Source organism: Perca fluviatilis, chromosome 16 (assembly GCF_010015445.1).
Source record: "Perca fluviatilis chromosome 16, GENO_Pfluv_1.0, whole genome shotgun sequence".
Taxonomy (NCBI): Eukaryota; Metazoa; Chordata; class Actinopteri; order Perciformes; family Percidae; genus Perca; species Perca fluviatilis.
The window spans coordinates 31633800-31648493 of record NC_053127.1 but is presented as its reverse complement, the minus strand read 5'-3'; the positions used below and the strand labels follow the sequence as shown (position 1 = coordinate 31648493).

The following is a 14694-nucleotide window of genomic DNA, read 5'->3' as shown; positions in this document are numbered from 1 at the left end:
GAACAGGCACATGCTCCAAACGTGCACTGCACTATTGCTTAGAATGACACAAAAAGTATGACGTGGAGTTGTTTATGTTACATGAATAAACGGACTTATACATAAATGAATTAACACCGTAAATTAATAAAAAATTAAGGTACACTCTGAGCACAACTTTGTTAATTGTAAGGCATGGCAACCACCAATGTGAACAAAACTTACTTCATATTTATAGATAGATTTATTTCAGCCTATAAATGGATAATCTCTATTCTGGCATTTTCTGTTTTTCTTTTTCTAGTTATACAGTATATTCATTTATATTTAATATTTGAGTATCCCCCACTCAAAAGTACAAACGTATTCTAATAGATTTGTGTTATTTTGGTTATTACCATGGGTCTTAAATTCAGTTCCAGTTAGCATTATGAAAGGTCTTTGATTTTTGTGTATAACATTTGTCTTTTTTGTCCCTTAAATGTCGACAGGTGTGTGGGCACAACTTTGATGCAGGGGAGCTGGGCCCCAGCACCATAGTGGGCAGCGCAGCCTACAATATGTTTGTGATAATTGGTCTGTGTGTGTGGGTGATCCCAAACGATGAGTCTCGCCACATCAAACACCTGAGAGTGTTTTTTATAACGGCTTTCTGGAGTATTTTTGCCTACATTTGGCTCTACCTCATACTGGCTGTCATCTCACCTGGGATTGTAGAGGTGTGTTTCCACTGACTGTATATAAATGTGTTTCTAACAAATCAAGAGGATACATTATGTAATGCTCATATTGCCTGTATCGCCAGGTGTGGGAGGCCATAGTGACACTGCTTTATTTCCCGGTGTGTGTGATCTTGGCTTGGATCGCTGACCGTCGCCTACTCTTCTACAAATACATGCACAAGCGTTACCGTGCTGACAAGAGGCACGGCATTGTGGTTGAAATGGAAGGTGACCTCGAGGCCAAAGGCATTGACGTGATCATGGATAGAAAGTTGTCAGACGCCCGTTCGTGCCCTGGAAACTCCTCCAGTGTGACAGTCTCCGTGCAGACAGGCAATGAACTAGACCAGAACAACGATGAGGTAAGACAAGTGGCTCAGGGAGAAATGCTGTTGTAGACACACATTGCAAGACTGAAGATTAAATGGTGTGAAAAATAGCTTATTTTTCCTTTAATGTCAGGTTTGGCATCTATTTTGTATTTAGAGCTTTTAAATCATATCATTGTTTTTCAACTCAAATTTTCATGTGTATTTTCTCAATGATGAAAGAGGAAATTCTCACACAGTAGAGCGTGCATCCCTGTGTGTCATCCTTTCTCTGTCCCCACTTTCCTGTCTATCTGCACTATCCAATAAAAATGCATTTCTTGAATAGAAAAAGGCAGAAGGAACACAAGAAAGCTACTAGCAGGGGAACAGGCCCACTGGTGGATGATGTTTTTCTAACTTTTAAGCTACTTAATGGAAATTTAAGGGCAATATTAGGTTTCCTGGAGCTATTAGGATTCAATCCCAGCAGGCGTCTGAATAGCAGGAGTGCACACAGCAGTAGTCTTTAACAGCAGGAAGTTGATCGGTAGGAGGCTGAGCATTAGGACTATCCAAAGTTTTTCTTTATAAGGATCCCTGCATTAGTCTGCAAGTTGCACTTCATAAAAATGTTGTCCCAAGAAAGACCAATACTTTTGTCATTATAAACTAAGCCATGTCTTCTCATTCTGCCGCTGAATCCCACCAAACCCTCTGCAGGACCACACTGCACACCCAGCCTGTGTAGTCACAACTTAAAACTTCTAGGCACTGGATAATTTGTGTTTTCAAGAGTATTTTTTACAGAACATTTTGTTGTACATATTTATGAATATGGTGTGTTATTTTAACACCGGTTTCCTCTCTTGGATAGGTGGTCCGCATCCTGAAAGACCTGAAGGAGAAACACCCAGACAAAGACCTGGACCAGCTGATTGAGATGGCCAACTACTCTTCCCTGGTCCACCAGAAGAAGAGCCGCGCCTTCTACCGTGTCCAGGCGACGCGCATGCTGATCGGTGCCGGCAACATATTGAAGAAACATGCTGCTGATCACTCACGCCGCTCAGCAGGCCAGGACTCTGACAAGGCCACGTGCTCGCACATTTGTTTTGAAAGTGCCCAGTACCAGTGCACAGAGAACTGCGGCTCTCTGAGCCTTGGGGTGATCCTCGAGGGAGGCACAGGCCAGGACACTTTCTATGTGGACTACTGTACAGAAAATGGCTCCGCCAATGCTGGGGAGGACTATGAATTCAGTAAGGGAACCCTGGTGTTTAAGCCAGGGGAGAGCCACAAAGAGATCAAGGTGAGCAAGGGGAAAAGAGGACTCTATCTATATATATATATATATATATATATATATATATTAACTTTAAAAGTTGTGTTATAGAGACAGCGCGCATTTAAGTCATCACACTTAAAGGCTTTTAGGCATTTTTCTGTTGTTTGCTATCAGACGGAATAGACGAGGAGGAAACCTCAGTCAATGGAGAGCGGAGAGTTGTTTTCCCCTCTGGTGGCCGTGGCTTTCAGAGTGTGACGTGGTGCGCTCTGTCTCTATAGTGTGTGTCTGCATTCACACTGTTATGGCTTTATGCTTGCATGAGGAGAGCGACCTTACGATACTCTGTGCTCTCCAGGTGGGCATCTTGGATGATGACGTCTTTGAGGAGGACGAGCACTTCTTTGTGCGTCTTCAGAACCTGAGGTTAGAAGAAGGTGGAAATGAAGGGGCAGGAACTCCCCCAAAGGGTCGGCTAGTGGAGCCACTGGTGGCCACCGTCACCATCTTGGACGATGACCACGCTGGCATCTTCACCTTTGGCCAGCGTGTGCTGCGGGTGAGTGAGAGCACAGGCACGCTGACGGTGACAGTGGTGAGGAACTCGGGCTCCAGGGGCACCGTCGCCGTGCCCTACCATACTGAGGATGGCAGTGCAAAGGCTGGGGTGGACTACGAGGAGGCCAGAGGGGAGCTGGAATTCACCAATGAAAAGACTAGGTGAGGCCCAGTCAGCAACCAGAGGCAATGACTGCAAGAGCCACAGAGTCTAATGAGGTTGCAGCTTCCCATTCTTCAACATACTATACATTAAAACATGGCATTTTGCATTACCTAGAACCCTCAAACAAATAGTTTTTTAAGGATAAGGCTGTCTCTCAAAACGTCTACTCAAGGCTTCCCTTCTCTGTATTCTCACTCAACCAAGACATACATCTTTAGAAATGGGCCACAAATACATAAAACAGCTGGTCACTGTAGTTTAGAAAGAAGTAAATGTGTTGGAGAACTTTTTATATTTATTTATTTAGACCAATCACAAATGTATTTATGCTACTCTGGCCCATTAGTGTTTAGGAAACAGGCGTCTGACCCGCACTGAAAGATTACCTGGTGGAGAAAGTCCAATTAGACAGAATGACGAGGCGATCTGACACCTAAAGATCATCCCAACCCTGATCAGGTGTGGGAACCTCCAGTCACCCCATTTAAACTGACAGATCCTTTTCCCATTAACTTTTCAGATTATATAAACTGTGTTTGCACATGGACTAATTGTACACTTAGTGAAGGACTCTGCTGTAACATGGCCCAGCAATAGATGCTGCACAGTAAAGGGTAAAACTATTTGTAGATGATAGTTAATGGAGAGGTGTAAGGGTGTGTAGCTTTATTACAGTATTTATTTTTCCCGCTGCAACCATTATGCCATTTTTACATGTATACTCTTCTTCCAAGTTGTCAAGAATTAATAAAAATATTCCACAAATTAACCATACCGATATTGATTAACCAGGGTGTTGTTGTTATGCTTCAAGTCATTTAGCGTAGCGCTATTTCTTTGTCCCACTGAGGAGCAAAAGCACACTGTTTAAGCATGAATTATTTAAAGGCCCATTGCGATTAATTATTTAGGTCACTTCAATTTGCGATGTGATTTAGATGGAACAAATGTTTAAGATGTGGAGGTATTGTGTATTCAGTAATTTGTGTGTGTGTGTGTGTGTGTGTGTGTGTGTGTGTGTGTGTGTGTGTGTGTGTGTGTGTGTGTGTGTGTGTGTGTGTGTGTGTGTGTGTGTGTGTGTGTGTGTGTGTGTGTGTGTGTGTGTGTGTGTGTCCAACTCCAGTCAGACCTTACAGGTGCACATTATAAATGTGGAAGAGTACGAGAAGCAGGAAAACTTCTTCATTGTGCTAGAGGACCCCAAATGGCTGAAGAGAGGAATCTCGGGTAAGCATTTTAAATGTCACCACTATAATGTCTAAGTGACATGTGGCTTTTAATGGTTATGGTAATGAGGTAATTAGGGCTGTGAAATTAATCAAATTGTAATCGCTAATGCGATTTCAGCTTCCAACGATCACAAAAACACTGTCATCGAGAAAACCCCCAAAATGCACATTACGTTTTGCAGGTACTGATTTTGTCTCATGTTTGGAATGAACGGGAAAAGTGAAAGTACATTTCACAGTTCAAGGTGTTTTCACTGTTGATTTGTTTAACTGTTTCACTTTCATTTTAAGTTGAATAAATGCAACATTTTCCCAAAAGTCGATGAGTAATCGTGTTAAATAATCATGATTTCAATGTTGACCAAAATAATGGTGATTAGGATTTTTTCCATAATCGAGCAGCCCTAGAAGTAAGGCTGTATGAAGTGATAGATAAAGAAGAATTGTCCGTTAACACTAGCATAAGATAGTACACTCAGTAGATGGCAGCAATATAGCAATAAGATCTAGTATCAAAACAACAGCAGCAGCAACATGCTGGGCACCTGCGTCAGAGCCAGTAATTGAAGATTACACACTGCCATTCACTGCTGTCTCTGTTTCACTGTGGAGCAGGCGCCATGGCCAACTGTAAAACGCAGTATCCTTTAGTTGCCTGTTCCCTGTCAATGTGTCAACAGAACGGTGCAGGAACTGGATACGTGTTTGTTAGTGGAGGTCAAAAGAAGCAGTTTGTAATGCGCAGTCAATTATATCATCAACAAAGTATACAGTTTTTTGTTCCTGTTGCATTTTTTAGATTCTCTCAAGCCACTCTAATGTATTAGGCCATGACAATAGTGTTGTTATATTGTTTTGAATCATTTTCTATCTTTCTTCACAGCACTGCTGCTAAACCAGGGTAAGATAGTGTGGATTTTAAAGGCGCAATGTGCAGCATTATTTATATACCGCCACTAGGGATGTACCGAATGTTCAGCAACTGAAATTATTCGGCCGAAAAGAGCAAATAAAGTACTTTTGGTTTTTGGCCGAATAAGTGAAAAGGCTGAATACATTTTACCGAACAATTACGTTTTTGATGACGCGATCAAATAGCAACCAGTGTAGAGTGAGAGGTGCGCATGCTTTATAAATGCAGCATGTTGGCAGTGTGGAAGCACTGTCAAAACTGTCCAAAAAACGGCAATATTTAACGATTCCGATCGTAGGTACTCGACTGCTCCATGCACAAGCTGCGGCAGCGAGAGATGCTGCATTTCATGTCATCGCCCAGACCGGGGATGTGGCAGTATTAAGAACAGATGAAGCCCCCGTGTCTTGAGAAGCGTGTTGTTTTATTGTTCACTGTTATTGCTCACTTTACACCGTCTTTGCTATTTGGTCCCTCTCACAGCAGCACTCGTAGCCTACTCTACTCTCAATCCTTGCTCCACACACCATGTCCACACACTCACTGATGTCCCCCAGGCAACGCACCTTGCCATTCTAGCTCTAACTTACGCTACTCTCGTAACGAGGAACCGACTTTCATGTGAGAAAGCAGAGAAGCTACTTTTCATAAAGAAGAACCTGCCACTTTTCCTGAAGAAGTAGGCTTATGTCGAGTACGATTATTCATTTGTTGTGGGTCCATCCACTTTTTGGCACTCTTTTCAATGCACTTTTTGTTGTAGGCGTACAGATTAGCATTCAGCACATAGTTATAGGCCTAATATAGTATATTCAAGAAGAGGGACTCAAAGATGGCCAAACATTTTTATTTTACTAATTTATTTATTGTAAGTTATATTGTGCTTTGTTGGTATAATGTCTGCTGCAGTGTTAAAAAATGTTCAGTGTTAAATAAATATTTTTTTATTTCAATTAGTTTCATAATTGATTTTTTTCTGTGAAAAGCAAGACAAAATAGTAAAAATCACGTTTTGACTATTTCATTTATGCAATGATGAAAAAATTTGCTAAATAAATGGAAAGAAACGCGTTCGGTTATCGGCTTCAGCCTTCAGCCAAGTTTTAAATTGTAGTCGGCTTCGGCCAAGAATTGTCATTTCGGTGCATCCCTAACCAACACATTATTGTAAAATTGCAAATCTGCTGAGGCAATTGGAAGCCTTAGTCTCACACCAAAAAAATCAAACTGAATTAGGTAAAAACCTTTTCCTTGAGATTAGTGGATCTCCTGGCCTTTGCTTTCCTTTGATACTCCCTGGCCTTGTGATGTATGTTTAAAAGAGGAGCATAAACCTGGTTTCAGTCTTCCATCACTTCCACTACTTTTCATTGTCAGAAACTCTGAAGTCTGTAGCTCCATTTATGCAACTTCTTCTTTTGTTTTGTGATATAGGCTACAACAGTATGTTATTACTTCCACCAAAAAGGGCCACGTTCAGCCCCGACAAAACGTAGCAACACATTTTTTTTGTGTGCTGGGCGCTCTGCCTTTTTGTTACCACGAGTTTACAGACACGTCTCAGCTGATCGGGTATCACCTGTGAAACAGCCACTAAACGAGAGAGACACACCCACCAAATGAGAGCAAACATATCTCAAAGCCCGTTGCACACCGTTTCACACCGTTCCCAGGAAAAATGTCGTTCAAAGCGGAAACCGTAGCAAAACGGTGCACACCGTTTTGAGATGGAACGTGCCCCTGTACTTGTGCTGGCTGAGGGCGGGGCCTGTCACTCTGCAGCCAGCTGCTTGCACTGGTGGGACAGGGCCCAGTTTCTGTGGTCAGGGCCGACTGGGGGCGGGGACTTGATGCTCCTCTCTTTAACTGCTGTCCTACTGGTGTACACCTTTGAATGATCCTCCTCTTATGCCTGGGCCTATTTTTCTCAAACAGAAACTCACAGGCAGTGCTAGCTGTGTCCTTCATATGCTCTGAGTTATAGACGGGTATGGTCAGGGTGAAGATTGGGGTTTGAGGTGTGAAAATAAAGCTTCCTGAGATACTCAATTTAGGGCCAAAAAAAAGTCCTCTTGGGCCACCCCACACCCTGTGTCAACGGGAAATACATGAAATCATGTAAGAGAGATTCCCTCTCAGTGTGCTCACAGCGCCTTTAAAAATGTTTGACAGTGTGGAGTGTTGTTTTTTTCATCTTTATGCCTGTACCCTTGCTTGCCGAGATTTAGTTTTGTGTGTTTTGTGAATGACACAATAGATATAAATGCATGGACATGATAATGAAATGCTCCCTGACAGGCAATCCCACCCCTGAGGAGGAAGAGGCCAGGAGGATCGCTGAGATGGGCAAACCCATTCTAGGAGAGCACAGCAGGCTAGAAGTCATCATAGAGGAGTCCTGTGAGTTTAAGGTGTGTGAGTGGCTGATAGAGGGCATTACACCTACTGTCTTTGAGCAAATAGATCACTTAATACAATGGACACACAAGTATGTTTTAGGTTAAGTACATTAGGAAATATGAACCAGAGCTCATTGGTTTGTTTTTATTTTGGAAAATTTGACTGAACATATGCAGCTTAAAGCAACACTAAAGCACTTTTCCCGCTTCGGTCCCCCTACAGGTTGGAAGCGAAATTGTCCATTACCGCTGTTGTAATGTCTCATTATGTCTCATTCGGTCTACAGATCCGCTACCCGATCTGGCAAACAATTCTGTTTTCAACCTGTAGGGGGACCAAAGCGGGAAAAGTGCTTTAGTGTTGCTTTAAAGGCAAGTTTTAACGTATAATTACGTCTGCGTGTTTCATGACTAAATCTTTGTGGGATAAGCTACTATCTGTTTCAGGCAGAAGTTACAGTTTGTCTAATGCCAGAAACACCAGGAAGTGCCGCGAAGCGCCACAAATAGCCGCGAAGTCCCACTAATAGCCACGAAGTCCCACTAATAGCCACGAAGCGCCACAAATAGCCGTGAAGCACAGCGAAGCGGAGCTATTTTCATTTCGGCGCCCATGTTATTCAGTCTGTCTGGCCACAGCGGCTGCGATCAGGCGCGGAGGGGCTGCGCGCTGCATCGATCGTTTCGGCGTCTCCTCTGTTTCATCCGCGAGCCCCGACCAAATGTGTCAAGCCAGGCGGGTAATCACATACAGGAAGGCCACAGTGAAGCCGGTTGCTTTACAAAAATAAAACATATTTCAAAATAAAAAAAAACGTTCATGGTGATTTTGGCCGTATTGACTTCTCAGCTGTGTCTACAGCAAGACTCGCAATTAGGCACACGGAGAGAGACGGACGGACGGACGGACAGACAGAGTGACACATCACACACACGCACACACACACAAACACACACACTGGAAGAGAGAGAGACATTTTGTAGAGTGGAGAGGAGAACTGCGCGTCTGATATGAACAGCCAGGCGCGCGATCAGGCACAAATCTTCACTTCACGGTGTTCCTGGCATTAATTGACATCAGGGTGGCACACGAGTTTACTAAGAATCCGTTCTTAATTTAAAGCTTTAACAAATATAATCACCTCAGGGGTTGGGGTTGTTGCAGACATAAACATGTATTTAAGTAATTGTGTTTTAGTTCATTAACCACCTTACACCCTCTTACTCATCAGACTCCCAATGGAGTACTAGACCAGGTACACTTTCTGCCAGCATTCTGTGTGTGATGGTACTGATTAGATTTTTCTCATCTCTTCCTCATGACAGTCTCATTATACTCTACTCATTACAAAAACATTATATATTCATATCTACCCTTTCTCCATTCTCAACTTGTCTCATGCATTGCATGCATTCTGATTTGAGATGTGTGTTCATTTGTGTGTGCTGTGTAATTCCAAATTAAATACAAATTCTGCAGCAGAACAGTGAAGCTGTTAATATGTGCCATATTCGTATTTGCCACATTTGCTTTGGACCCAGTCTGCATCAACCAGCCTGTGAAACAAGCTTACCAACTTAACCAACTTTTTTATTTCATCATGTTAGTCCCGCAAACAAAATTCTCTTCTAATGTAAAGATAGGTTTCAATGTTTTGAGATGTTTAGACAAACAATCCAGAAAGGGCGAAGGGACAGAAATGTAAAGCCATCTGTTCAGTGTATACTACCTCTGCCTCAGTACTGACTTATTTAATGTGTCGTAACAGAACACCGTGGACAAACTCCTGAAGCACACAAATCTGGCTGTAGTGCTCGGCACTCACTCGTGGAGGGAACAGTTCATTGAAGCAGTGACAGTCAGTGCAGGTCAGTGGCTATATATTACATTGTATATATATGTTTGTTTTTTGTGTACTTATATTGTCTTCTTTTTTTCTTCATGTGGATTATGTTTTACATTTACTCAATTTCAGATGTGAAGTTAGAGGGTTTCATGTTTGAATAAATGTTTATAATTGAATAGGTTTGCTTCTTCTGTTTAATTAGCTGGCCAGGGATGACCTGTGGTTCATTCACATCAGTTTGTAAATGTTGAAGTGAACCGTCAGATCGGACGTGAACAGAACTCATTTTCACACTATGGCTGATGTTTTTAACAATGAACAGAGAAGGAATATGACATTAAGTATTTCTCCCACATTGCAGCTAGCTACGTTAGCTTGACATTCACAAGAAGCGTTTGTTTTGCCAATTTAAAAGAATAGTTCAACATTTTGGGAAATACCCTCATTGATTTTCATGTTCGGTTATGTGCCGGACTAAGTCTTGGCTGTGTCCAAAATGTTGAACTATTCCTTTAAAAGAAGGTGTTAGGAGGTTGTTAGTCTAGATCAACGGAAGTACATTTCCAGGGTAATTGCCTGACATTGCGCCGGATGTCCCTCACCTTCCGCTCTCTGTGTGTTGCCGTTCTCGAACTCCGTTAGCTTCGGGAAAGAACAACAAACTCCGAGCCATAGACATTATATAAACTGGACCAACAGATCCCGTGTCTCTGGACGGAGACCAGTGAAGGATGTTAGAAGCACTTTCCGGTGAGCGCTGAGCGTTACTGAGCAGCCTCCAACTGAGCTTGAAGACGTAGATGTGACGTGAGCAATCTGTCTGAAAGTGTGAAGTCTTCTGGTAGCTGTGCCAAGAGAAATCTCAATCATTCCCAATCTTACAGAGATGGAGAGCGTAGGTATATGTAAGGAGATAACATGGGCACAGGCTAATTATTGCATAACTAAAATGCTAGTTAATATTAGTAATTCAACTTAAACAGCTAATGTAAGTCCAAACTGCCTGCGAGCTTTTCCTGTACTATACAGTAATTCCTCTACAATGCAACAGTAAGTCGCGTGGTTATGACACAATCGTTAGCCTATTTTTACAAAAACGTCTGCTACGGAGCCATAACGTGAGGTACAAGGTAATGGAGCCTTTTATACATTGTCGTGTTTCTTTAGAAATAAACAATGGACAAATAGAGTCTTTAAACGCTTCAGATGTAAAGTTATTCGCTGTCAAAGTGAGGCCAAAATGAATGGCAGTCAATGGAATGCTAACGGGAGGTGATATTGTTGTAGCAGCAAAATGGCGCCATAGGAGGTTCAAGTTCTGAAGCGAAGCTTGCCCCCTTGCTCCGAGCTAGCAAGCTACACACAGAAAATGGCAAGTTTTGAAGAAAATGTGGATGGTGCAACAAGACAGGCCTGCTTGGTTCTTTCTGGGAATGATTGTAAAGATTTACAAAGAATATGTTTAGGGCATTTCCTCTCTAACTGGGACGTTTTGGGACTGATTGGTGGGATTGCTGTGGTAAGATCTAATAAGGTTTAACCATGTATCAGCTAATTTAAAAAGCTCACGTTACTGTATTGTGTCAACAGTTATCTTCATTTAATATTGTATGTGGCGTTTTCTTTTACGTGGTGGAAATGTTCCAAGTAAACAAGTTCCTTCCTGAGACTGTTTAGCAGAGCCACCGCCGCTGCGTCCGGAGCTTAGCGCCGCCCAAGACCATCGTGATTGGTTTAAAGAAATGCTAACAACCCAGAATGTATGTGTGGTGTAGCCAGACCTTACTCCACAGCGCTGTGGAGATAGAGTTGGCAATGCGAGACTAGGAGGGTGTGCTTTGATTTATCTTCACTGTGTCTCCTTTAAACAGGTAATGGAGATGAGGAGGAGGGACAGGAGCAGCGAATGCCGAACTGCTTCGACTACTTTATGCACATAACGTGCATTTTCTGGAAGATTCTGTTTGCTTGCGTCCCACCCACAGAGTACTGGAATGGCTGGGCGTGCTTCATGGTGTCAATCTCTGTCATTGGTTTCTTAACAGCCATTGTTGGAGACCTAGCTTCCCATTTTGGCTGCACCGTCGGCCTGAGAGACACTGTCACTGCGGTGGTTTTTGTAGCACTGGGGACTTCACTACCTGGTAAGTGATCCTACTAGTGAGTCTCAAGTTTTTGCAATGTGCAGTAAATCTATAACTGGGAGGCGCACAGAGTAATGTCAATGTTTAAGTCAGTTCATGTAATCCAATAGTGTTAGGGTTATAAGTACTGAAAGGATTTTGCGTTGGATTAAACTATTGAACTACTGACTATTGTTTTTCTTTTTAACTTTTTTTCCAGATACCTTTGCCAGTAAAGTGGCTGCCACTCAGGACCAGTATGCAGATGCATGTGTGGGAAATGTGACAGGAAGCAACGCGGTTAATGTGTTTTTGGGCATCGGGGTGGCCTGGTCCGTGGCTGCCGTATATTGGCAAGTCAAAGGTAAGGTGTTTCGTGTTGACCCCGGCTCGCTGGCCTTCTCCGTCACACTCTTCACCATTTTTGCCTTCATCGCCATGGGAGTGCTGATGATACGCCGGAGGCCATCCATAGGCGGCGAACTGGGTGGCCCGCGGATCCCCAGAGTCCTCACTTCACTGTTTCTCTGTGGACTCTGGTTCCTCTACATCCTCTTCTCCAGCTTGGAGGCCTATTGCCATATACAGGGCTTCTGAGGGAGCACAGCTGGGGAGAGTAACGACTGCACTAACAAACAAACACACATACCCGGGACCGTTCACCTGTACAGTTCTGTTCCAGTAACTACCACTGGGAAGACATATCATCACTTTACAACTGCTGCCATGGTTCATAAAACACACACACACACTACAGACTTCGCACATGCAAACCTGTACGTCACATCCACTGCAGGACAGTTCCAGTCAGCCCAATTTATTGTGACAGCACTGATTCATTTTCACGTAAGTGGACTAAATAACATGCAGTTTTTTGATAAAGGAGAGCAAAGCAGGAACGCATGTACTCTGTGAAGTCACTGGATTTTGCTTGATACTGGCTTAATGCCTGATGGCTCATAACCTGGATTTCAAGTTTGGTCTTATTTCTCCTCACGCTTATAGAGGCTGGGTCAGATTAGACTGCCTCAGCTAGTAATGAAATGATAAAAACGACAGCTGCTTTTACACAGATTTGCAATGTAGGGACACCTCTGAGTATATCATCACACTTATACCATGGCCGCTTGTCACAGGCAAAAACAGAAGCTGTGTTGAAACTTTCATCCAAGTTTGTCGTCAGTAAGCATTACCCCATAATTAGGTCTGTTTGACCAGTTAGAGGTCTGTCACGTAGCTCAAAGCAAAAGTGATGTTGCTATGGTTACCTCCATTTTTTTTTTTTGCGCACACATTTAGAACAGTAGTAATAAAACTGTTGACTGGAAGTGTTTGCGTTGTCTTGGTGTACAATTTTGGATGGAACTGCCAGCCAATTAGAGGTGTTTTCTGCGGCCGTGGTATAAAAAAAACGGAGCACAGTTGGGTTACAGTCCACAGTTTGGGAGATAAGCTGCTGTAGTATCTCACACTGATGAATTGTGTTTCGCTGTTAAATGATGTGACACGAGGCATTGTGTAGTAAAATGTAATTTACCTACTGAATTCAGTCGCACTATATAAATATTGATAATAGTATTGAAATGTATAATTGACAAAGAAGTACACAGGCAATGAATTTCTAATAAGCCGTGGAATGAAAAAAAAAAGTACCTAGTATCTGCCATTGAGTGTGATTGTGTAGAAGTGATGATTTATTCACCCCTGAAGTCTTATCTGTTTATTTATTAATGATGTAATTTAATGTCTTTGTAATATAATGTATACAAGCTGATATGAACAAAAATATATTGTAATTTATTGTAAGCTGTAATAATTACATTGACATTTTAACTGAGTGTGTCTCAATTGGATCAGCCACACTGGTTGTTTAAGTATTACTTCCTCATTAGTGCAGAAGAAGACAGATTGTCTCTGGATTTGAAGACGGTAATATCAAGATTTTTGTAAGGCAATTGGATTTGTCATTAAGGGCATTTGTTATGGTTTGACACACACTGACTTAAATACATGTTATACTCTTCAATTCTGTTTCATGCTATAAAATATGTATTTTAGGATTGTGCATCCAAAAATGAAGATAGCGGCTTCAGGAGTCTTAAAAGAATAGAAATCTTTCTGAATATTTCATAAAGTGTGTTACCATGAAAAAAGCAAGACTAAAAAACATGGACTCAAAACAGACCTCTGAGATACAATCAAAGTCAATTTTTGTGGAGGGAGACCATGGCAACGCAGCAACACCTATCATGCAGGTAAGATATAAGATAGTGATAAAATCCCTATCTGAGATGCCAATCCAATGGTTAAAGCATTTATGCAGGATGGGTTGATGACTGGATCCAGTGCTGTGCTAAAGTCCAAAGGGAATTTCTGAACAGAGCTGTCTCTGTGCTGTGTAGGGCTCCAAAGCCAGATTGACTCTTTTTTTCAGAGTCAGAAATCAATACCATTCATATGTACCTACTTGTCTGCCACCAGTTTTTGTGTAATACTTAGGTCAAGTGACATAAGGTAGTTACAACAGTGCACGCTATTATGATGGGCCCTTGTGCACGCTAGTTACTAGTTATGAAACACACACACACCATTAGGCGCATATATATTTTTACCAACAATGTGTTGGATTTTACAGTCCGATGAGTTATTACTCAGGCTATTGTATTGGGAAAGTAGAGAGGTCAAAGGGAAAGCTATCAGTACCATGGATAGTGCTCAAAGTGCTGAAACGTGAAAACAAGCATCTGTCTATATAACAAATGGCATCGTTTTTAATTTAACATACATTTTTCTTTGAACACAGGCGTATTTCCGAGGCGTCAATCTGAATCACTCACAAGGGCCCCTTCTTTGCCCAGTACATTTTTGGAAGGCCTGCTCTCTCTGTGCCCAAGTGCAGCCGCACTGCTTGCACTGACTATATTTACGCCCCTGCACAGGTCAACTACACCAGAGGTGGAACAGTGGGTGAAACATTTCGATTTCTCCCTATAAAGGACCAACATTTAGCAGGGATATTGTGCTGAAATGGTCCTATAGAAATATGAAAAACACAAGAAAAAGGGTGAATAATCGTTAATGATGCATATCAGTGACAAATTGATTGTTTGGGGTCACTTTTGTATGCATGAAACATTTCTTTCCTGGTTTTCCGAGCAGTTG

The 14694-nt window shown here is 42.2% G+C and overlaps 1 protein-coding gene across 3 annotated transcripts in view; it reads left to right on the top strand.

Annotated features, from left to right (window-relative positions):
- Positions 1 to 13558, top strand: part of slc8a2a (solute carrier family 8 member 2a) — a 34260-nt gene extending 20702 nt beyond the window's left edge. The window contains exons 4-13 of one of the 3 annotated variants that reach the window (XM_039778456.1): positions 471 to 698; positions 785 to 1063; positions 1887 to 2321; positions 2656 to 3017; positions 4145 to 4248; positions 5134 to 5151; positions 7462 to 7574; positions 9332 to 9431; positions 11455 to 11553; positions 11753 to 13558. In XM_039778456.1, the coding sequence (XP_039634390.1) occupies positions 471 to 698; positions 785 to 1063; positions 1887 to 2321; positions 2656 to 3017; positions 4145 to 4248; positions 5134 to 5151; positions 7462 to 7574; positions 9332 to 9431; positions 11455 to 11553; positions 11753 to 12129 (2115 nt within the window). In that variant the 3' untranslated portion in view covers positions 12130 to 13558. Of the gene's footprint in view, positions 1 to 470; positions 699 to 784; positions 1064 to 1886; positions 2322 to 2655; positions 3018 to 4144; positions 4249 to 5133; positions 5152 to 7461; positions 7575 to 9331; positions 9432 to 11280; positions 11554 to 11752 lie in introns of all 3 variants that reach the window. The other 2 variants (XM_039778454.1, XM_039778455.1) reach the window with 2 other exon arrangements.
- Positions 13559 to 14694: the final 1136 nt, after the last annotated feature.